At 40.5% G+C, this 20,147-nt stretch overlaps 1 protein-coding gene and 1 pseudogene across 2 annotated transcripts in view; one reads left to right on the plus strand and one right to left on the minus strand.

Annotated features, from left to right (window-relative positions):
* LOC119660231 (estradiol 17-beta-dehydrogenase 11) overlaps window positions 1-20,147 on the plus strand; it is a 204,797-nt gene that overhangs the window by 174,077 nt on the left and 10,573 nt on the right. For both annotated transcript variants that reach the window (XM_038068691.1, XM_038068682.1), the window contains exon 4: window positions 12,453-12,563. In XM_038068691.1, the coding sequence (XP_037924619.1) occupies window positions 12,453-12,563 (111 nt within the window). The remainder of the gene's footprint in view (window positions 1-12,452; window positions 12,564-20,147) is intronic.
* Window positions 6,641-6,734, minus strand: LOC119647335 (annotated as a pseudogene).

Consider the following 20,147-nt stretch of genomic DNA (forward strand, 5'->3'; position numbering starts at 1 on the left):
GTGGTTATAATCTAAATTTCGCATACCGGTTGAAGAATGCCACACTGCCCCCATAATTGAATCAACCGTTTAGTAGGGGAAAAAGACGCTCTATGTGTTTCGTTAACATTGATATTGTGTTACTGAGCGGACGGCGTGGGTAATGTGGTATTTGTGAAGGAGAATATGGATACGAATATGAACATAGATATTTTAGAAAGAATCGACATGCCAGCACAGAGAACTTGGACATTTCAGGTCATGCCAAAATGTGTACTAACTAGTCACCCGAAGCAAAAAGCGTGAAAGCGACGCAAGTGGTATAATAGTTTTCAATTGTTCGGAGCTACTCCAAACCTTTGGACAATCCTCGGAATGTAAAATTATTAGAACCTGTGGTATTGTGTGTGAACACAAAACCTTTTTAAAATCGGTTTACTGTCTGTCTGTTTGTCCGTCACACGCATTTTTCTCGGAGACGGTTCTAGCGACTGACACCAAATTTGGTAGAAAGATGGGAACTGTGAACGCTCATGTTTGTAGTGAGTTACATCCTTTTACGTCGAATTTAAGGGGGGGATGTGGTCCCCACATATGCAAAAGGGAGTGTAAATCTTTTTTTTCATTAAATATAATCATGTGGGGTATCAAATTAAATGTTGAAAAGGTAGGGAGTGCGGGGGCTTGGAAGTGATCATTTCTTTAACGAACCCATTCTCAGAAACTACCCAACCGAAAATTCTGAAAAAAATCAAGAGGTTGCCACTATATGGTGCCCAGGCTCCCAGACACCCTCCATCTGTTCAAATAAAGTTAAGTAGGTCATCCCGTGTGAAGGGCGTTTTTTTCTCTTTTTTTAGAAATTTTTTGTGAAGAACTGGAGAAAGATGCAAATACGTTTTGGACCGGACCAAATCTCATTTGGTCCGGTCCACCATCATGTGAATGTGGACTTAGGATCCCGCATATCTTAAACAACTACCTAGCTTTAGTCCGCAACCTTGTCGTGTTTTTGCGATGATAAAAAGGAGCGTTTTTCCACTTGTTGGCATTTTCGGTCACGCTGCTCCCAGGGCAGAGGTGAGGCAGCGTCTGATCAGTTGCCTCTGCCCTGGACGAAACCGTCAGTCATTTTTGTTTTTTTTTTTAATTTTTAATGCTTGGGGTGTTATGCTCCAAACTAGGGATCCATGAACTATAAAACGTGGGAGTAAGTTGCTCCTCATTTGGTCCGGCCCACCATCATGTGGATGTGGACTTAGGATCCTGCATATCCTGAACAATTTGTTTGATTAATTGATGTCCGGATTTCAATATTGCACACGAAAATAGAGTTTCTTTTGTTTTTCGCCCTCATTTTATCCTTTTTCCTTGATTATTTGCATTGTATCCAACATTACGTACGTACAGTCTGTATGTAACGTTCTTGCAAAAAAACATGCAACTCCTTTTACCCCCTTTCTGAACAATTATGTATTTCGTACGACGGTGTTCGAATTTCAATTTTGTTCACTGTATATTTTTGCTTTTGGTTGAAAATATAAAAATATGTAGTAAGAATGACTTCTATATTCGATTTTAAAAATGAGCAGCCAGTGTATAAATTGCGACAGGTGACAGTTGCATTTTGCGCATCTTATTTCTTATATCGTCCTTTCTCTCTAAAATGTCTGCTTTATATGGATATGTTACACATTCTCGTTTTGTAAGCATATTGTATAAATAGAATGGAACACTTTGGAAACTGGTTTTACCGGTTTTGATTCTAATTGTGTGCTAAAAAGTCACTACTGTCAATACTGTAATACATCTTTAAACATGTTTTTCTCAAAGCTGCGTTTTTCGGGTTGGCCTGGGTGATTAAAAAAAACACAGCGAATAGTTACGCTTTGAAATTCTAATTGTTATTATACACATTCAAGGCAATAGAATGAACTTCGAAAACGGAGATAGGGGCTAAATATTTTGATTTATATTAGGTTTTTGGCGCTAAAAACCGAACAATTTTAAAAATTCTCACCACATTTATTACTTTTTGGAGAAATTTTTTTATTGTGGTTCATTCTATAGGGAATTTCACCCTGATTAAAACCCCATTTTGTATTTTTTTTTGACGTCTCAGTAATCCGAAATCATCCCCGCCGTCAATTTTTTACATTTTATTAAAAAAATTGTAGCAAACAAAAACCAGCTTAGAAAATTCCATAAATTCTTTTCTTTAAACTCTAACATTATAACAACATATATGCAAAATTTCATCCGAATATCTGTCTTTTTTCTCACAAAATAAATCGTTTGAAAAAATCAAAATTTAAACCCGTCACGTCCCCTTATTTCCCTATTTTAGCATTCAGCCAATAGGGTAGTAGATATTTATTTGTCTACAAATTGCAAACAATTGATCTCAACTGTGAAGGGTTTCCTGCAAGTTGTATCTGTTTGATCCAGACACAGACTCTGTGTCAGACAGAAGGTTCGCCTGAAAAAGTCTTCCATTCAAGACAGACATTCATCTTGCACTGATAGATATTTGGCTGTCTGATTCATGAAACAAGCACAGATAATTATATGTCTGTTGTTTGAGGCAGACGGAGACATTTGATTACGCTAACGTAAGTTGATAATATTGTTATCAATATGTATATCTTTCAAATACACTGGGCATATATTACGTCGTTCTCAGTGGACGTTAGTCGAATTTTCGTATCGCATCGTTCCAATGGGCGCGGTCCTTAACTTTTCGTACATGATCTACACAATTGAAATGCTACCTCGATGTTTAGTTGTAGTTTTACTGAGAGTTAGGGAACATTTATCAATTACGTTATATCTTTAGAGAACCAAACCTAATCCATCCCTCTGCAGGATGTCACCTGAAATTTCCTTTAGCCCTAAATGTCTCCCAATGGCAGCGATATTCTATTCGACATTGTATCTCTTGGGGAGTAGTAATTTAATAGAAAGGGACAAATTTGAGCTACTATAACTTTGTTGATAATAGCAGAATTTCCACCAAACTTTCCAGAGTGATGCTCCTTATTAAAAACTATATTACTGTAGAATTTTGCGGATATTGAATGAAGGGGGTTTGCCGTAAATTTCCAAAATATAATAATGTACTATTATAAACTGTATTTGAGCAATGTCATAACGTAAGCTATATTTTTTTCAGACTTGAATAGTTTCTGATAATGAGTGCTTGAAATAATTGACCTTTTTTAGGCCCTCGCATTCTCCCCTATGCAAAAAAATGTAAATAATAACTCTTGTTCGACTAGTATTAGTCGCGAGCCTTCATTTGATACTCTACATGACTATGTGAATGGTATTCTAATCCAAAGAACTTCAGACAAATCAGCCTAACAACAACAGGTTGCGCCACTTTTGCCCGTTTATAAAAATTAATCGGTCGGTTTTTACAAAGCAGAAAAATGAAGGGGAAGAGAATGTTGGAAATAGTCCTTTGAACTAAGAGGTTAAGAGGTTAACAATAGTATATAGATGGTTACATTTTGAAAATGTACTGGAAGCCCCTCTTAAGTACATTATAGGAGTACACACCTTTTACGGAAAGTTCAACTGATGCAAGTTCACTCACAATTGAAGGTCCCCCGCTTCTCTCATTGCCATACAAAGAAGAATGACTGTTTCTAAACTCGCCACACCGCTTGTATACTATTACTACTATTATTACTATTCATAGTTCCTTTCAAGTGTCAATTGATGCTTTTCTCTTGACAACGAGGTAACAGATTGCGTTAGGGAGTTTGCACTTGGCGGAAGATTAGATCAAAATTTTTTGCAATATATATGCTCCAGATTGCAGAGTATTCAACACACTAACCCTGAATTATCCTCGCTTTCAAGGGAGGAGATCTATTATGAATCCCATTAGAATGTTTTGTGCATTAAGGACTATAATGCATTTTACTTGTAACTCATTTAGGTTGCTTTTATTCCCCTCCTGGAGCGACAAGGTGTTGGTTACCGGTTTCACTGTCTGTCTGTTTGTTTGCCTTTCTTTTATGGCTGGAGGTGGAAACATTAGAAAGACCTTGGTGCACTGGGTTGCAGGAATGTGTGCAATTCTCACACACTAAAACCATCCTCCACTTTCTGTTTTTCTCTTCCCCGTTGAATGGCGTAAAGCATTACTTCGCGGGGAAGATGGTGTGTTGGGCAGCCAAGCCTTCGGCTCTGTACTCCCTCCTTGCAGTCTCCGCTTTTCCAAGTCCCATCAGATTGCTTGAGGAAAACGCCATTGAATTTTCAACAACTGATCCTTTTGTTAAATTAATGTTGTTAAAACGGAACTTTTTATTCTTAATCTGTGAATCCTGCCTAAATCATGTCTTATGCCTCTCATTCTCTAATATCTGAGCAGCAGCTAATTTTTGTTCTTTTCTGGGATTGTCCATTGTTCTTAAACATTAGGTCATGTGACTACATTTTAAAATACTGTAAAGGCTACCGAACAAAAGGCTGAAATTAATGATGTTAAGAGCTGGTGCTATTTGAATCTCCTCTAGATCGTCAGCAGCTCTTTCTTCCTCGAAAATAAGCGGTTCGTATGGGCGATTTCTTCGTTCCACCAATAGTTTGGCCTTTCCTGCTACCTTTCCTGAAGTCCTACCTTCGGGTTTATGGCCTCCCAATGGTGCCTCTTCAAATTTTTCACGAACAAGCCCTGATTCCCAACTCCGAGGGAATGCATTTTTAATCTGAAGGAAAATCGTGTTCGCTATGAGTACAGTGTTCGCTGGCAAAGCACATCATTCCCCTTGGCAATATCGTATATGTCAAATCGGCTATTAAACCAGTCCCCAGTGTTCGCAAGGATCAAGTCTAGCTCGACGAAAGCTTCGAGCAAAATACCGCCTCTGGTGTTCGTAGTTCGACATTCTCAATCCACAGCTAGACATAGCACACATAGCACACATAGAAATCACCGGGTAGGATTTTGGAATTTCCACTTCTTGCATCCAAAAATAGTAACTTAACATTTCCTCGTATTGTGTGACCGTCGTGTTTAGTGGAGCATAGAAACTGTATGTGGAAATAGCAACTATTTTTGTGCTGATAAACCCACGTTCTGGAAATTTCATCACTTCTTCAATGGCTTGATTTTTGCACGCCCATATTGCGCCTTCCTAATTATATCTGTGGCACAGCCCTAACTCCACTTCTCCTTTCTCATAGATAGTTTGTCAGAGTAGGTCCTGCGCTGCCTCCCAATGTTTGAGATTGGTTTGTATCAAGCTAATATCATTCCAGTCAAGGCTCTCCTAAATACTGGGCATCCGCTGATGCCCACGACGTGCCGACAGTCGACGCTCTTTTTCCCCTTGCAAAACATACATATGGAATACGTAGGTTTCTTCTCTAATTTTTTTTACTTACATTTACTTTTCAAGCAATTTGAAGTTGAACAGTTGCTATTTGCGTGTCCCCAAACGCTGTTCTGAATCCTCTGATTGCAGATTCTTGCAAACCGAGTGGTTCGAACTCCTTTTTTAGGACATCCCGGATATCTTCCTTCGCCGCTACATAATCAATGTCCCTGCATTGTATCACAATCTCTTGCTTTTTGGCTCGTATTTGTAGCTTTCTCTCTAAAGTGCGTCTTCATCCTGTAGAGGAAATTTTCAGCCGTCTTGTTCGCAGAATTTTTCAGCTTCAGCATCAAATTTCCTTTTAAAGACGGTCATCAGTTCAGTTCCGGATCGGATTTGGATTTCCTAAGAATATCAGCGTATATCATATAACCTTTTTTAGAGATGACGATCAATTCAGGCCGTGAACTCTGTTTGCGTGGCGCACTTTTCTTCCCGCCAACCTTGGTCCACGCTCGCTAGGTTCATTTTTGGAGCTTTTTCTCCTTTGAGTTCATTTCAGCTTTTGTTTTCACACCTTTAATTGTTTTGTGGGCCTTGTACTTTTCCGATGAGATGACTTTTTGCTTTTAGTGTTCAAAAGGGTTCAAAAGAATCGATCGCTCCCTTCCTACTCCTATTTTGAAGTGACCACCCTTTGGATTTGTTTTCTCCGATGCATTTCGTCCTTGTTACTGTCGTACAGAACTGGAATGGCTCTGACTTAAAGGCATAGGCTGGTGTACATTGTAATTGCTCTTGGTGAATTCATATAACTTTCTGTTTGGCTTCCCCATTGTGAATCACGTATTTACTAGTTTCCGGGAGCTTCCCTGATTTCCATCTTTTATCGACATTAATTTTGTGGGAGATCGAAGGATCGTCTAACTTCTCCTAAATGCGCCTAAACGCCTCTCTATCTCCAGCCTACTTGTAGTATTAGATGCAATGCCAAGAAATGCACCATCGAGGCACTGCAGTCGAGGAATATCGACGGTTGGGAGCCTACTTGCCCACAGCGGCACTTGGGGTTCGAGCCCTTGTATAGTAAGTTTTATTTTCGTTTCTTCCTTCATATTGGTTTCTTGTTCTGGGTGTCCTTCCCATAGTAATTTTTGTCCATGGGTGAATATTTTTCTCCCACCTGCCCAGCTACCCCTGCGCAAAAACATGCCAATACAAGCAACTTTTCAAATGCGTACAAGTGCAAGTTCATACGCATCCGCCGAGCATTCTGTTATTCGAACGAAGGGTCGCGTCTGCTGGGAGCTCTGGCAACACCATATAAGAAAAATGTGGAACGCTGCACGATTTGGCGTGTCCTCATTGGACAGGGGTTATGCTAATCTTTTCTTAATTGTTCTTATTTTATCAAAGAAGGGTAGGTGGGGGTAAAAACTCGCATTTTTCGCTCTAGCAATTTATCGGGCCCAGTGGAAAAATAATGGCGCAATAAAGTTTAAATCAGTTAGATGCAGATGTCAGGTGTGTTTGCCAGGCACTGTTGGATGGCTAACTAATTGACAAATTAAAATATGGTTTCTTTCCCTTGAACCCTATTTTGAATGACCAGAAGGAAACGTAACAAATACAAATACGATATAATAGCACAAAAACTGAGGCCCATTTTTTCCACTATCCCATGTCTAATTAGTAGTCATGTCAATAAATTCTAATGAACTCCAGCGAGGTCTTCATGAAAAGATAAGTTGTTTTGAAAACGCGTGTTCTTGTGAATCAAAGGTTGGGTTAAGTCCATTTTAACACTACCAATAAAGGAAAAGGCTTCTTCGGCGGTTTTCGAAAATTGTAGACTGTTAGGAGCTCTCTCGAAGAAGATTCCTTCGAATCAATCATTGTGAACAGCAACAACTTTGACGACGCCCTGGATGAAACCGTTTGTCCTTTTTTGGTTTTTTTGGTTTTGAATGCTAGGGATCCATGGATCAAAAAACGTGGGAGTAAGTTGCTCCCCATTTGTTCCGGGCCAACATCATGTGGATGTGGACTTAAGATCCCCCATATCCTAAACAATTACTCTTAATCCACGTTAGAAGCTATGAGTTGCCGTTCACCTGACTCTAAATGTTTTTCGTTGCTTTCTTTATTTGCGATCTGATTAGTAATTTCTGAAGGCAGGAAGTCAACCTCAGTGAACTTGTTGCGATCCAGGGGAAAAATTCCAGTAGCCCTGGAGCCGTTTACAGCATTGTCTACAGTGGAGGCAGTTTTGAAAACACCAGCTACATCATAAATGTTTAGGGTTTGACCAGGATGACAAACACTCCAGTCATTCATAGCAGAATCATGAAATGCTTTTTATGGTCTGAAAAACGTTTCTATTTAGGGGCTGCGTTTTATACCTGCTTGGTGGGAGAGAGTCAACTTATGAATGTTGTTATCCTTACCAAATGAAATAGCTTGAAGGCTCTTATGGGATGTGTGGTTATCAAGTATTAACAGCGCAGGTCTTTCTGGAGAGGGGTTTATATATTTTTTGAAATGGTCCAACCATTTGAGAAACGTTGGAGTATTTATGTAACCCTCATCTTCGTCTCATCCATATTATAGATGTGGCCAGAGCTAAATCCATACTTAACCATAGCTGCTTCAAAGTTTTTAAAATAGGTGTTCATTTGGTTTTGATTAAACGCCATTATTCTGGCAATGCTAGTTTTGCATGGGGCTCGAAGAGACAATTTATTTCTATTCATAAAAGCTCTTATGAAATCTTTCCCAGCTAGCATATTGACATCTGACAATCTATGGTTTATACCATTCTGTGTAGCATAGCTTTACAGTGGAAATCGCAGAGATTTAAGAGTGAGACCAAAGGATCTTTTAACTTATTCAATGCAGTGTCAAACCAAATCTTCTTCCTGTTCTTTGCTGAAAATTATCTGAAATCGCCTATGTTTTTTCGATCCTACTCCTTTTTTTTGGGCAAGCTGGAAGAGATAACTCTACACGACCTATTGTAGCTGCACCTCCACGGATGGACAGTCCATCTTCAATTGGGCGACGAGCTTGTTTAAGGAGTTCTGGCCTGATATTTTTGAAATTGGTTTACCTTTTGTAATTTCTGAGAAATAAGAAAGAGAAGTAGTCGTGTTCGAAAAATTCTTTTTGTTGCATTAATATATTATTCTGTAACAATATGATACCTGCCTTTCCCCTGTTTATATGAAAAAAACTCGGATTCTGACGTTGTGCGAGCTTTTGTATCACAAGCTCTGCGAGCCTTTTCTTCGAATAATAGACTATGTCCGACACGTGAGTCACATCTCTGAGACGCAGTATTCTCCAAAAGGAAGGCCATGAACTACCAGCATTCATTGATTTACAATACACAACTGACATGATGGAAGTATTACATCTAAACACGCAAAAACAAACTTACTTAATTTTTCTTGCGCGGGACGTATCCCCTCTAGCAGGATTTCAACAGGTTACTGATAATACGATGACTGTTCCGTAGCCTATTGAACTTTATCTTTGTGCAAAATAAAACCTTATTAGAATCGAATCGACGTCGGTCTTTCTGTCTGTCCGTCTGTGTGCATGTCTGTCTGTCACACCTGATTTATTTGATATGATTGTGATGAAAATTGGTCATAATATGTGGTCAGTTGTTCCCTCTACATACAGTAAGTTATGCCATTTTGTGTTGAGTTTAAAGCTCCCCATAAATGCGAACGGAGAGTGCAACATTTTTTTTGGCAGAATGTGACAATGAAAGGGCTCAATTAGTACTTTTCGAAACTGGCCCTATTTTTAACATCGGGTGAAAGGTATGAGACAAAGGGTTCAAAATATGACCCCCAAAAAGAGTAACAGATCTCGTTTTCAGACCCTCCCCAACCGAAACTGAAAAAATCACAGTGGTGTATCTAAACAAAATCTAGGTCTCAAAATGCATCTCGCTCCTATATGTATGTATTTCTTATAGTTTGACAAAAATTTGAAGGAATATTTTGGGTTTTCGATACAAAATGTGGGTAGAAAGTTTCTCACATAAGATGAATACAAAATCTTTATACCCGAAACGCCAGATTCCGGTATTCTGACTTGTTCAAAATTACAATTGAGGAGAAGAATATGGCCGTGTGAGTCCTTGCCCCCTGCGAGTTTCTACCCCGCATATCCAATATGTTCTTCCGAAGCAAGAACTTTGTCTGCCTGTCACACAAATTTTCTCAGAAACGGTGACTACTACTAGTAATATCGTTCTACGCTGTAGAGGTGGAGGTGTACATTTTTTACACCGACTATAGTCATGTGAGGTATCAAATGAAAAACCTCGATTAGCACTTATTAAAGATAATTATGATCCAATATGGAGGAGGCGGAAACCTGGAAACGATAATATCTTTCACTTTCATATATTTTGTGATGGTTCATCGGACAATATATGTATAAAGGTATTTTGGTAGCTTAATCTATGCAAACTGCTTTAAGGACCTTTAACTGCACATTGTGAAATTATTTGATTATTAAAGAGCAGCTAGTATTACTATTTATTGCTCTGAGATATGACAATTACGTATAAATATTAGGTGGTTGCACATGAAATGGCCGATTTGGCAGTCAAGTGAAGTTAGTTGCGATTTTGCTGTATTAAACCACCACCATAATACTCCTACATTTAATTAAGGAGTCATTTCAGTTTTGACCATCGTTGTGATAACAGTGAATAGAAAGGAAAAAAGGATGGAAATACTTTTTCTGTATGAGTTCAAATTCGGTTATAAAGCAACGGAGGCCACTAACAACATCCAGGAGCTGATACGGTAAGCAAACGAACCACACGGCGGTGGTTCGAAAAATTCCGGACGTAAACTTTCAAAGTGAGCCACGTGGACATCCAGGACCATCGATTGCTAACGACGAGCTGCGTTTGCTAGTCCAATCCGACACACGTCAGTCTGTGAGGGACATTGCAGAGAAACTGGGCGTACACTATTCGACAGTTTCCCGGCACTTGCAACAACTTGGAAAGGTGAAAAAGCTCGACAAATGGGTTCGCCATGCCCTTACGGAGCAAAACATGGCGCTTCGAATGGAAATTTGCAGTTCTTTACTCACCCGCAACAGAACCGATCCCTTTTTGCATGTGATAAAAAGTGGATATTATACGACAACCGTCGCGAATCAGCACAATGGCTAGATGCTGATGAGCCACCGAAGCATATACCGAAACCGAGCCTCCATTCGAAGAAGGTAATGGTGACTGAGCTGGAGCTGGAGTTATCCTCTATTCTTTTCTGGCACCTGGAGAAACGATAAATGCACAGAAAAACCGTGCCCAACTCGAGGAAATGCATCAAAAATTGAGTATTCAACGGCCGAGATTGGTCAACAAAGATGGTGTGATACTCCTTCACGACAATGCACAACCTAATGTTTCCAGAACGACGGTTCAAAAGTTGAACGAATTGCAGTATGAGACGCTGCCTCATTCACCATATTCATCGGACCTTCCGCCAATCGACTATCACTTTTTTAAACATTTGGATCATTTTTTGGCGGAAAAACAATTTAGGAAAGAAGAGGCTGTCAAAATTGCTTTCGATGAATTTAGCAACCCCCGACAGTTGGTATGCCGAAATTAGCATACATGCTCTTGAATCTCGCAGGGAGAAGTGTTTTGAATCGACTGGCATCTATTTTGATTGACTAAAAAAATTTTTGTAAGCTTTACAGTCGTTTAAAATTTTAGTACCAAAACGGCCATTTCATTTGCAACAACCTAATACATATAGAAATGGTGAAAGGAAATGTCACATTCATTGACTCTTCAATAGGTGCAACATAGAGGAGCGTTCATAAGAAATTTTTGCATATATAACATGTATGCATGCATTAATCGTGAATTACTCAGTCACGAATCCACATTGCATCTAGATGATTATGTCATAACCTCTTACTTCTGACGTGTTCATGCAAATAAGAACGTCAATTTCCTGCAATGCCCCTCCTTTAACTCCAATAAAGATGCAATTACAGAACGTGCTATGGCGTGGGTTACAAAAGTTACCAAATTGTTTTGTAATCTCTTTGAAGTAGATTTGATAGTTCATTAGTACAGGTTCAGATTCAACTCCAACTAGTTTTCAATTGCAACCTCTTTCTCAAATGCATCTCGTAGTAAAGTTGTACTGAAAATTGATGGAGACGATTACATGTGTTGCAAGTGACTCCAAGCCATGAATAAAGAAATGGTTTTGACCTAGTCCGTATTCAAGTATGTGACATAATGTTATGAATGATCGCATATGACATTTCGTTAGTACTGAAATGTCTGTTCATAATAGAAATATGCAATAATTTTGTTGCACAATTTGCTTGCTCGTTTGCCGGAATATCCAAAAGTGTTTTTTACATGTTTTCCATTCAAAAGGGTGTGTTATGCCATATTCCATACTGACGGCACTAAACATTAGAATCAACTACATATGCTCATCTTGCCTGTGAGATGCAAAAGAATCAGTGAATGTTGAATTTTTATATTGCATAATTTTCAACACGTCAATCATTTCCATGCTAATTGAGAATTTTATACTCGTACTATAAAAAAGTTATAACTTCGAAAGTGACTTTATTAAAACTGTGATTTGGCTGCATTAAGATTCGCTTGACTATAGCTTTTCATTAAAAAAGAAAAGGAGATAAATTGGCAATAATGAGTATGGATATGAAACAATTTTTATGAGAGTTTTATATGCGATTATTGGAGTCAGGAACATGTTCGGATTCATTTTGTTCATCTGCTGGGACTGTTCGTAAGGAGATTGTGACATAATGGAAAAATACATAGGAACATTTACGTATTTTCATCATTTTTCTGATAATTATTGTTTAATGACACATATTAGGTGAAAACCTTGAATTATGAAATGGGACGAAAGGTGCCAATAAAAAAAATATTCATTAAAGGGGAAAGTGTTGTATATCAAAATAATATAACCTTCACGTATCTTATTGTGATTTGGTATCTAGCACTAAACTTCACTTACCGAACTTTATTCGGTAAGTGAAGTTTTTATTATTATTATAAACTGTTTTAAACCTTAATAACTTCATTTAAATCTATCGTTCCAGGTAACTCTTCTAATCAACAATGCTGGAGTTGTTTCTGGAAGATTGTTGTTAGACACACCAGATCATCTGATTGAGAGGTCATTTAACGTCAACGTTATGGCACATTTTTGGGTAAGTTTTCAATTTCATTCATATAAATGAGTAACTTTATTATGAAACCTAACTTTAGAATGAGACCGTTAAGGAAAGAATCAGTGACTGTGCAGAATTTTGATATACCCCGCATTTTTAGTCCTTTCGAAATTTTATCCCGTTACATATTACATGTTGCGTGATAACACAAATATTGGTCTCTTATGAGCTCTACTAAAATCCGTCTCCTGGAGACAGAGCCTACATTGTATTCTCCGTAGACACTTACCAAAGCTATGGAAAAAAATTTAATGTGTGTAGCAGAGAATATTCACGGGAAATTGACCTAGCCTTTGGCGACAAAGCTTTTGGGCTGATCTTTCATGCATTCAAATTATAGTACTTTATGTAATATTATCTTTGTCTGAATAATATGGTTGCCATTTACTTCTTGATGGGGTATAGCACGTCAACCATAACTAGGCGTCATCATTCGTGGTTACTTGAAATGCCCTTCAGCTCCTCCATGATTTCCTGAGACGCTCCCACTCCTTCTCTGCTGTTCCGCGCCAAGTATCCTTGGGCGACCCACTCGTCGGCCATTTTGGGAGAGTTTATTCCACTGCATGGTGCTTCATTAATGTGTGACTGCCACTTTCGCCTATCGATCACAGTGCGTATGAGTGTCAGGCCTGTGCGCCCACCAAGTTCTTCGCTTATGATAGTATCGGGCCAGCGTACTCCGATGATACGACGCAGATAGGTGTTCACGAAGGCTTGTAGTTTTCGAGTAACTGAGAGGACCATTCTCCCTTCGCTACTCCCATATAGCAACACGGAAAGAACACTAGCATAGAATAGTCTCAACTTGATGTTGGTGTTAAGAGAACTGTATTTCCAACCTAAGTGTAATTTCGTAGTGTTTCTAACGAGGAGACTTTAGCGTTGATGAAGGAAACAAGTGGTTCCCAAAATATCGGTATCTGCAAGATTAATAAATATTACTACCGAATAGAAAAAAGTAAGTTTTAATTATTTGAAGTGCATTTCCAAATTTAAGACAGGGCAGCGAAAGCTTATTTAGCGCTGCTAATGCGCCGGGCAACATCCAGTTCGGTACCACCGTCAGCAGAAACTACACTTCCTAGACATGCAAATTCATCAACGTTTTCGATGCCCTGCCCATTAATGCAGGCTGGAAGGGTATGATGACCTGTCAGACTAAGACCCTTGGTTTTGTTGGTGTTTATCTTCAGTATATTCTACTCTCTTTGCTTCTTGCTTCTCTGCCAGAGTCCATGACCGCTAAGAGAGCAAACAGGTCGTTAGCGTTATCGAGGTGTTTGAAGAAAGATGTCATTGTCCATTGAATTCCTCATCATCCTCCGGACAAGACAGCAACGTCACCGATAACAAAAAGAAATAATATCAGTGATAAGACGCAACCATTGCGGACTCCACTTTCGATCTCAAAATCCTGTGAAATTTTAGCGCGGTGCAGTTATTAATTTCTTCAGAATGTCCCCCTGCGTAAGGCTGTCCAGACACATTCACAATATCGAAAGTTTTTCGAAATCGATGAAGGGCAGGTGCAGTGAAGATCTAAACTCCCTGTACTGTTCCAAAATGATCCATAGGGTGTTGCTGTGGTCAATGCAGAAGGATCCCGCCCGAATACGTAACAAAAAACACCGTTTCATTTGTTGGACCTAGAATGGTTGTATTTTTTGGGTCTTCACAAGCAGGTTCTCTAATGGAGGTACGAAATTCTATATCAGCTCTATGACTGAGTGTAACTACTCTCTGGATCTGTAGCAGACATTTGAGTTAACTTACTTCTGACGCCTGCCATGCAGTTATGCCTTCCACTATTCCCGCTGGATTGCTCTAAAGTATTGCGTCACAGGGCTGGGTCAGTCGTTAACTGCGGCGCTTGTTGTAGTTCTTTCCCTTTCTTCTACTACTGGAGTTTCTACATACTGAGGCTGCAGAGACTAGCATATAAGTCACTACCCTTGCAAGAACAAAACGTCGACTCTACCTTCGCCCTCGAGATCGTAACAGCGATTGAAGACGCTTTAGTCACTGCACTCACACTCAATATGTTTTTTGAAGTTAAGCTTTCTGTCGATTATTACAAAAGCTGTTCGCTGTTTAGGAGTAAATTAGTTGTTCGCTAACTTTAATTTTCTTCTCTTCCTGATTGCTGTCCTGACTGTCGCTTTTAGGGCCACATTTGGAAAGCCATTCGGCCCTAGAGCCTTATTTTCAACGAGTTTCTTTGTTGCCTCCAGAATTTGCTCATCTTACAGTACAGGTTCTTCTGGAGCATAGGACAAGTAATTGGGGGGAGTGGTTGAATGTGTATATGTGCCACCGTATGGATCTGAGTCAGCTTTAGTACACAACCACCGTTTGTTTTCGCTCTTTATGATACTTTAGTACACAACCACCGTTTGTTTTCGCTCTTTATGATACTACTTGCAATTTTTTTCGTGCTTTTGTGTTGCAAGGGTAGCTCCTCGAACTCAGGTCGGGTTCTCCTACCCTGTGAGCACTTGTAGCTTTAAGATAGCTGTTCCGATATTCCACGATTTCTGAACTCCACCAGAAAATGGGATTTCGTCCTCTATACCGAAGCATAGAGGAATCGCATGCTGGCTGCGATTTTTCACGACCTTTTTTCTTCTGCACTTCGAAAAGTGTCTTCCAAAAGTACCTCCTTGAATATTCCCGCATCAAATTTGTTGGTTACCCTGCTCACCGTTGTTCTGCTTGCTGACTTCATATTATGTAAGGTTTGGAATAATATGCTACTGCAAGTCTTTGGTATGTGTGTCATTCCCGAAGGTGAGGTACCGATTGTAATGTGTTGATTCCCCCTTTGCAAGTACCATATTCCATCCCGAGAATTCTCTACCAGTATTCGTCCTGTTGCATTTGTTTCTCTGCTTTCTTATGCGTTAAAGTTATCTGCTATTACTTCGGGATTGTAGCGACTTGCATCTAAGGATACTTTCTTCAGCAATGACGTGAATTCCTATAATATGAGGCTCGGTGATACGCAACAACTATAGATATATATAATAGTATGTATCTCCTATTTTGTCAGGTGTGACTCCATCCTCCGGGTGTTGCTTCCCGTTTTCTATAGGTTTACATCAGCAGCTCCATATCGCTGCCTTACTGTTTTTGTCTGCTATCCATACTATACTAAACCAACATTACTTCGAACATTCATGGTGAAAGTAGACCTCCTTCTGCTCGACAGTGATTCTGTTTACCAGTCTGTTTGCCCGTGCGCACTTTCCTCAAAAACGGTTATATCGATTGATACAATTTTTCGTAGGAAGATAGAAATGTGAATGCCCATGCAAACAGTGAGATTCGTCGTTCTACATTGAGTTTAAGAGAGATGGAGGTTTTCTTTCAACCAAAAGGCGGGTGTAAATTCTTTGGGAAATACTTTCCTCTATCGCATCGCAATTCTTGTTTAATTGGCGAATGAGATACTTGGTAAGATAGACCTGATGATCCATTGCTTTAAACACATATGACTTTTCAATATAAACTCGACACATCTTTATGAATAGTTTCTGAAAAGTACACACTTGACAATGGTTTTTTGGGAACCCAGAGTGCTCGTCTTTTCCAACTTGGTTCTGGCGAAGTAAGATGGTAGACCCTGAAAAGTGCATCTTCCGTTCTCTCCACGAAGTGCTTTTGTACCCTGGAAAACTTAGTGGTAGCAGACGCGAGTCCAGTGTCGGACTGTCGCTGGTAGCTCTTAGAAGGCGCGCTTTCATGACTTAGAAGCGGATTTCTGCCAGGATCCCAGACTATTATTTAATACTATGTTTCAGCGGAATTTCCGATTTAAACGAGGAGGATGATTTCTATGAGCAGTTGCACATAGTTCAGGAGAGGTTTTCTAAAGGTGACATTGTGAGAGCGATCTAATTGCTAAGATAAGATCTGGCAACCCTTGTTGGATCATATAATGAGCACTTTAATAACAATCGTGAAAGGTTTGTTGATTTTTCTAATTTTCACCGCCTTGTCATTGGTGGCACAGCGTTTGAGCATAAACACAAGGTCCGTCAACCTTCGAAGAACGACATCGAACATCTAAACAGGTCGACCATATCACGATCTTCGGTTGATCTAGGAGAGTGCGAAACAAATGAGGTGCTCAGATTGACCTCGAAAGAAATGGTCCTCTGATGCTCAATGAAATTCACTACATCAGAAGTGGGTAGCCGACAAGTGGGTGGCCTTAGGCGCATGGTAAAGAATGTAGTAGAGAAAGGGCTTTTCATACCATCTACCAGTTTGGGGTTTATGGTAATCAAACATTCTTCGTTCAAGTTTTTGAGATGACCTATTTTGATTGTTATCCTGCCTGAACATGGAGGGTGAAAATAGATTTCCATTTACTGGATCTAAAATGGTTTTCCATAACTCAATGTGGTATGCAAGCATTTATTTATTTATTTATTTAATGAGAACAATACAGAGAAAACAAATTCCTTGTTACGTATTGTCCTCAGAGGGAGGAGCAAGTGAATGGCTTATTTTACGCTTCAAACTAGAGAAGGAAATAGAGTCAAAGGACCCAAGCTGTAGGGCGAGCTCCGCGAAGAGTACATCAAAAATGTCCGCACTACGTGTGTTATGAGACGAGGCGATATGGAGAGTAATATCCGAGTTGGCGGAGCAGTCCATCAGACAACTGAGATTGATAGTGTGGAGTCGTGACGGATAATCAATCTGTAGAAGGTTCTTTTTGTAAAAGAGGGTCCGGGTGAATTTGTGTTGTACAAATTCAAGAGTGGGGCAGTCACGAATGCGGAAGGAGGACCAGACTACAAGCAATATTCGAGGATGTTTCTGACAAGGGAATAGAAGAGTGTTAAGGAGGGCTCAACTGAGGTAAATTCGGAGGAGGAACGTAGGATAAAATCACGCATTTTGGAAGCTCTATCGATAATGTCAACGAAGTGGGAATTGAAACGAAGTTTGTCGTTGAATGTTTCACCAAGTTCTTTGTAGGAGGTCCACTGAGAGAATCGGAAAAGGATGTTGGGGAGGGTTTAGGTATTTTGTTTGTTGACATTCAGTGATAATTTGTTGACCGAACACCGACGGACTAAATTGTCAAGGTTGAACTGTAAGAGAGCACACTCCAGCGGAGACAAAACATAAGCAAACAATTTAAGGTCGTCTGCATAAAGCAAATACGGGTAGGTCAGGCTGGAGGCGAGATCATTGATAAAAAACAGGAAGAGTAGCGGACCAAGTATAAATCCTTGGGGAACACCGGAGGAAGGACAGGACAAACGAGATGAGTAACCATGAAAAGAAACTTTGCAGGAACGGTATGAGAGATAAGAGTCTAGTAATGAAAGTTTAGAAGGGAAAATGTTATGGTCAACGGTATCAACGGCTTTGGAGAAATCGGTATAAATAGCATGTACTTCCTGTCGTGAATTAAAGCATTAGCAACAAAGTTGGTAAAGACCAGAAAGTTTGAAGCCGTAGATCTATGTTTCACGAAACCATTCTGCTCTTTGACAATGAAGTGACTGAAGTGCGACGTATCTTTCGAGGATTTTGGAGCAAGAGGAGAGAAGAAAAATGGGGCGGTAGTTCACAAGGGAAGGTTCTCCGCTCTTCAGGTTAGGGTTGGTAAGGACGGTCAAAGGGTAGTATAGGTCCCAGGGCGAAACGTGGGTTGGTACCCACGATAGAGCATAACACCTGGGAAATGCCTGCTGAACCAACACCAACAGCTCTACTATCAAACCCTGTCTCCACCTCCACGTGGTGACCGCTGGGAGCTCTTTCATAACGAAAAGCTGCAGACGGAGAAGGATGAAGGCGAGTTTCCCGCGCCTAAAAACGGGACAAACTGTACCAATCGGTCCTCCAGGTTGGGGGTGAGTAGGGCTGACAACCCTACACGGAAAACCGATGTTACGAAGCCACGAAAAGGAGTCTCGGACAGGATGGATCTTACAACAACGAACCCGGCAACGACAACGGATTAACGATTTCCGTATTTTCTCATGGAACGTGCGGTACCTGTACAGAGATAAAGCTGATGAGCAGCTAGCCAATACCCTGTCCCAATATAGGCCTGATATAACAGCGTTACAGGAGATGCGAGAGAGGTAGGGACCGGTTTCCTGGAGAAGAGTCGCTACACCATATATTATAGCGGCCATCCAGTAAACCATGTGCTCGGAATAGGTTTCTTAGTCAGGCAAAAATAAAACCTGCTGTTATCAGCTTTGAAAACATAAGCGCTTGCGAGGCAAGTTTAGAAATATAAGCCTCATTAACATTCACGCCCCTACAGAGGAGACTGCAGAGTCGGAGAAGGATACCTTCTACGAGGCAGTAGAACGAACCCTCGAAGCCTGTCCCAGATATGATATCAAAATCATACTTGGGGATTTTGACAGCCAAGTAGGGAAGGAGCCAGTATTCAGGCGATACGTTGACTCCCATAGCTTACACGAAAAAACAAATGATAACGGACTGCGGACTACTCAATTAGCAAGGTCACACGAAATGGTTGTTGGAAGTACCTGGTTTGCGCGGAAAGCGGTCCACAAACATACGTGGGCTTCTCCAAACGGGACCACTTTCAACCAAATTGACCACGTGTTGATTGAACGCCGCCACCTCTCGGCCTTGATGAATGTCAGAACATATAGGGGGGCCAATATAGACTCGGATCACTATCTCGTTGGCATGGTGCTCCAAGCTCGAATAACAATACCACCTAGAATCCCCTCTGACAATCAGGTGAGAGTGAACACTGAAGCCATCCACAACACAACCCTCCGCGACACCTATAAGAGGGAAATGGATGCCGCAATAACTGCAGTCAACAGAGGACCTGGAGATGGAAGCATCAACAAATCATCTTCACACACCTTCACACACCTGAAGAATGTTATCATGGACACGGCCACAAACATACTTGGCCCCAGCCGCAAAAGGAGTCGGAACGGTTGGTTTGACGATGAATTTAAGCTAGCAACGGAACGGAAGAATGCTGCATACCGAGTAATGTTGCATTCTCAAAGAACACGGGCACGCGCAGAGACTTATCACGAACTTCGTCGAGCGGAGGAACGACTTCACAGACGGAAAAAGGAAGCCTGGGAGAACCAACAAGTCAGCAGGATAAAGCCTTATACACCTCGATGCTCATCCTGCCGAGACAAATCTATAAAGCCAGCAGAAAATCTATAAAGCCAAAATATCTATGGTAGAAAAAGAAGGTGAGGCAGACCCTGCTTAAGATGGAGCGATGGCGTAGGCCAGAATGCTAGACAGCTTTTAGGGATATCGAATTGGTGGACCTCGGCGCAAAACCGGGATGTCTGGAGTTCCTTATTAAGGCAGACCTAGACCGGATACCGGTTGTTGCGCCGTTGATGATGATGATGATGAAGGACCTCTGCAGTTATGGGAGGTATAGAGGGTGGAGGGCTCGGGGGAGAAAACACTGAAGAGAAGTATGTGCAGAAAAGGTCGCAGGATTGTTGTGGGGAGTTGGCAGTGGAGTCAGCAAAACTGATAGAAGAAGGGAGAGATTGAGTGGGATTA

Source organism: Hermetia illucens, chromosome 1 (assembly GCF_905115235.1).
Source record: "Hermetia illucens chromosome 1, iHerIll2.2.curated.20191125, whole genome shotgun sequence".
NCBI lineage: Eukaryota > Metazoa > Arthropoda > Insecta > Diptera > Stratiomyidae > Hermetia > Hermetia illucens.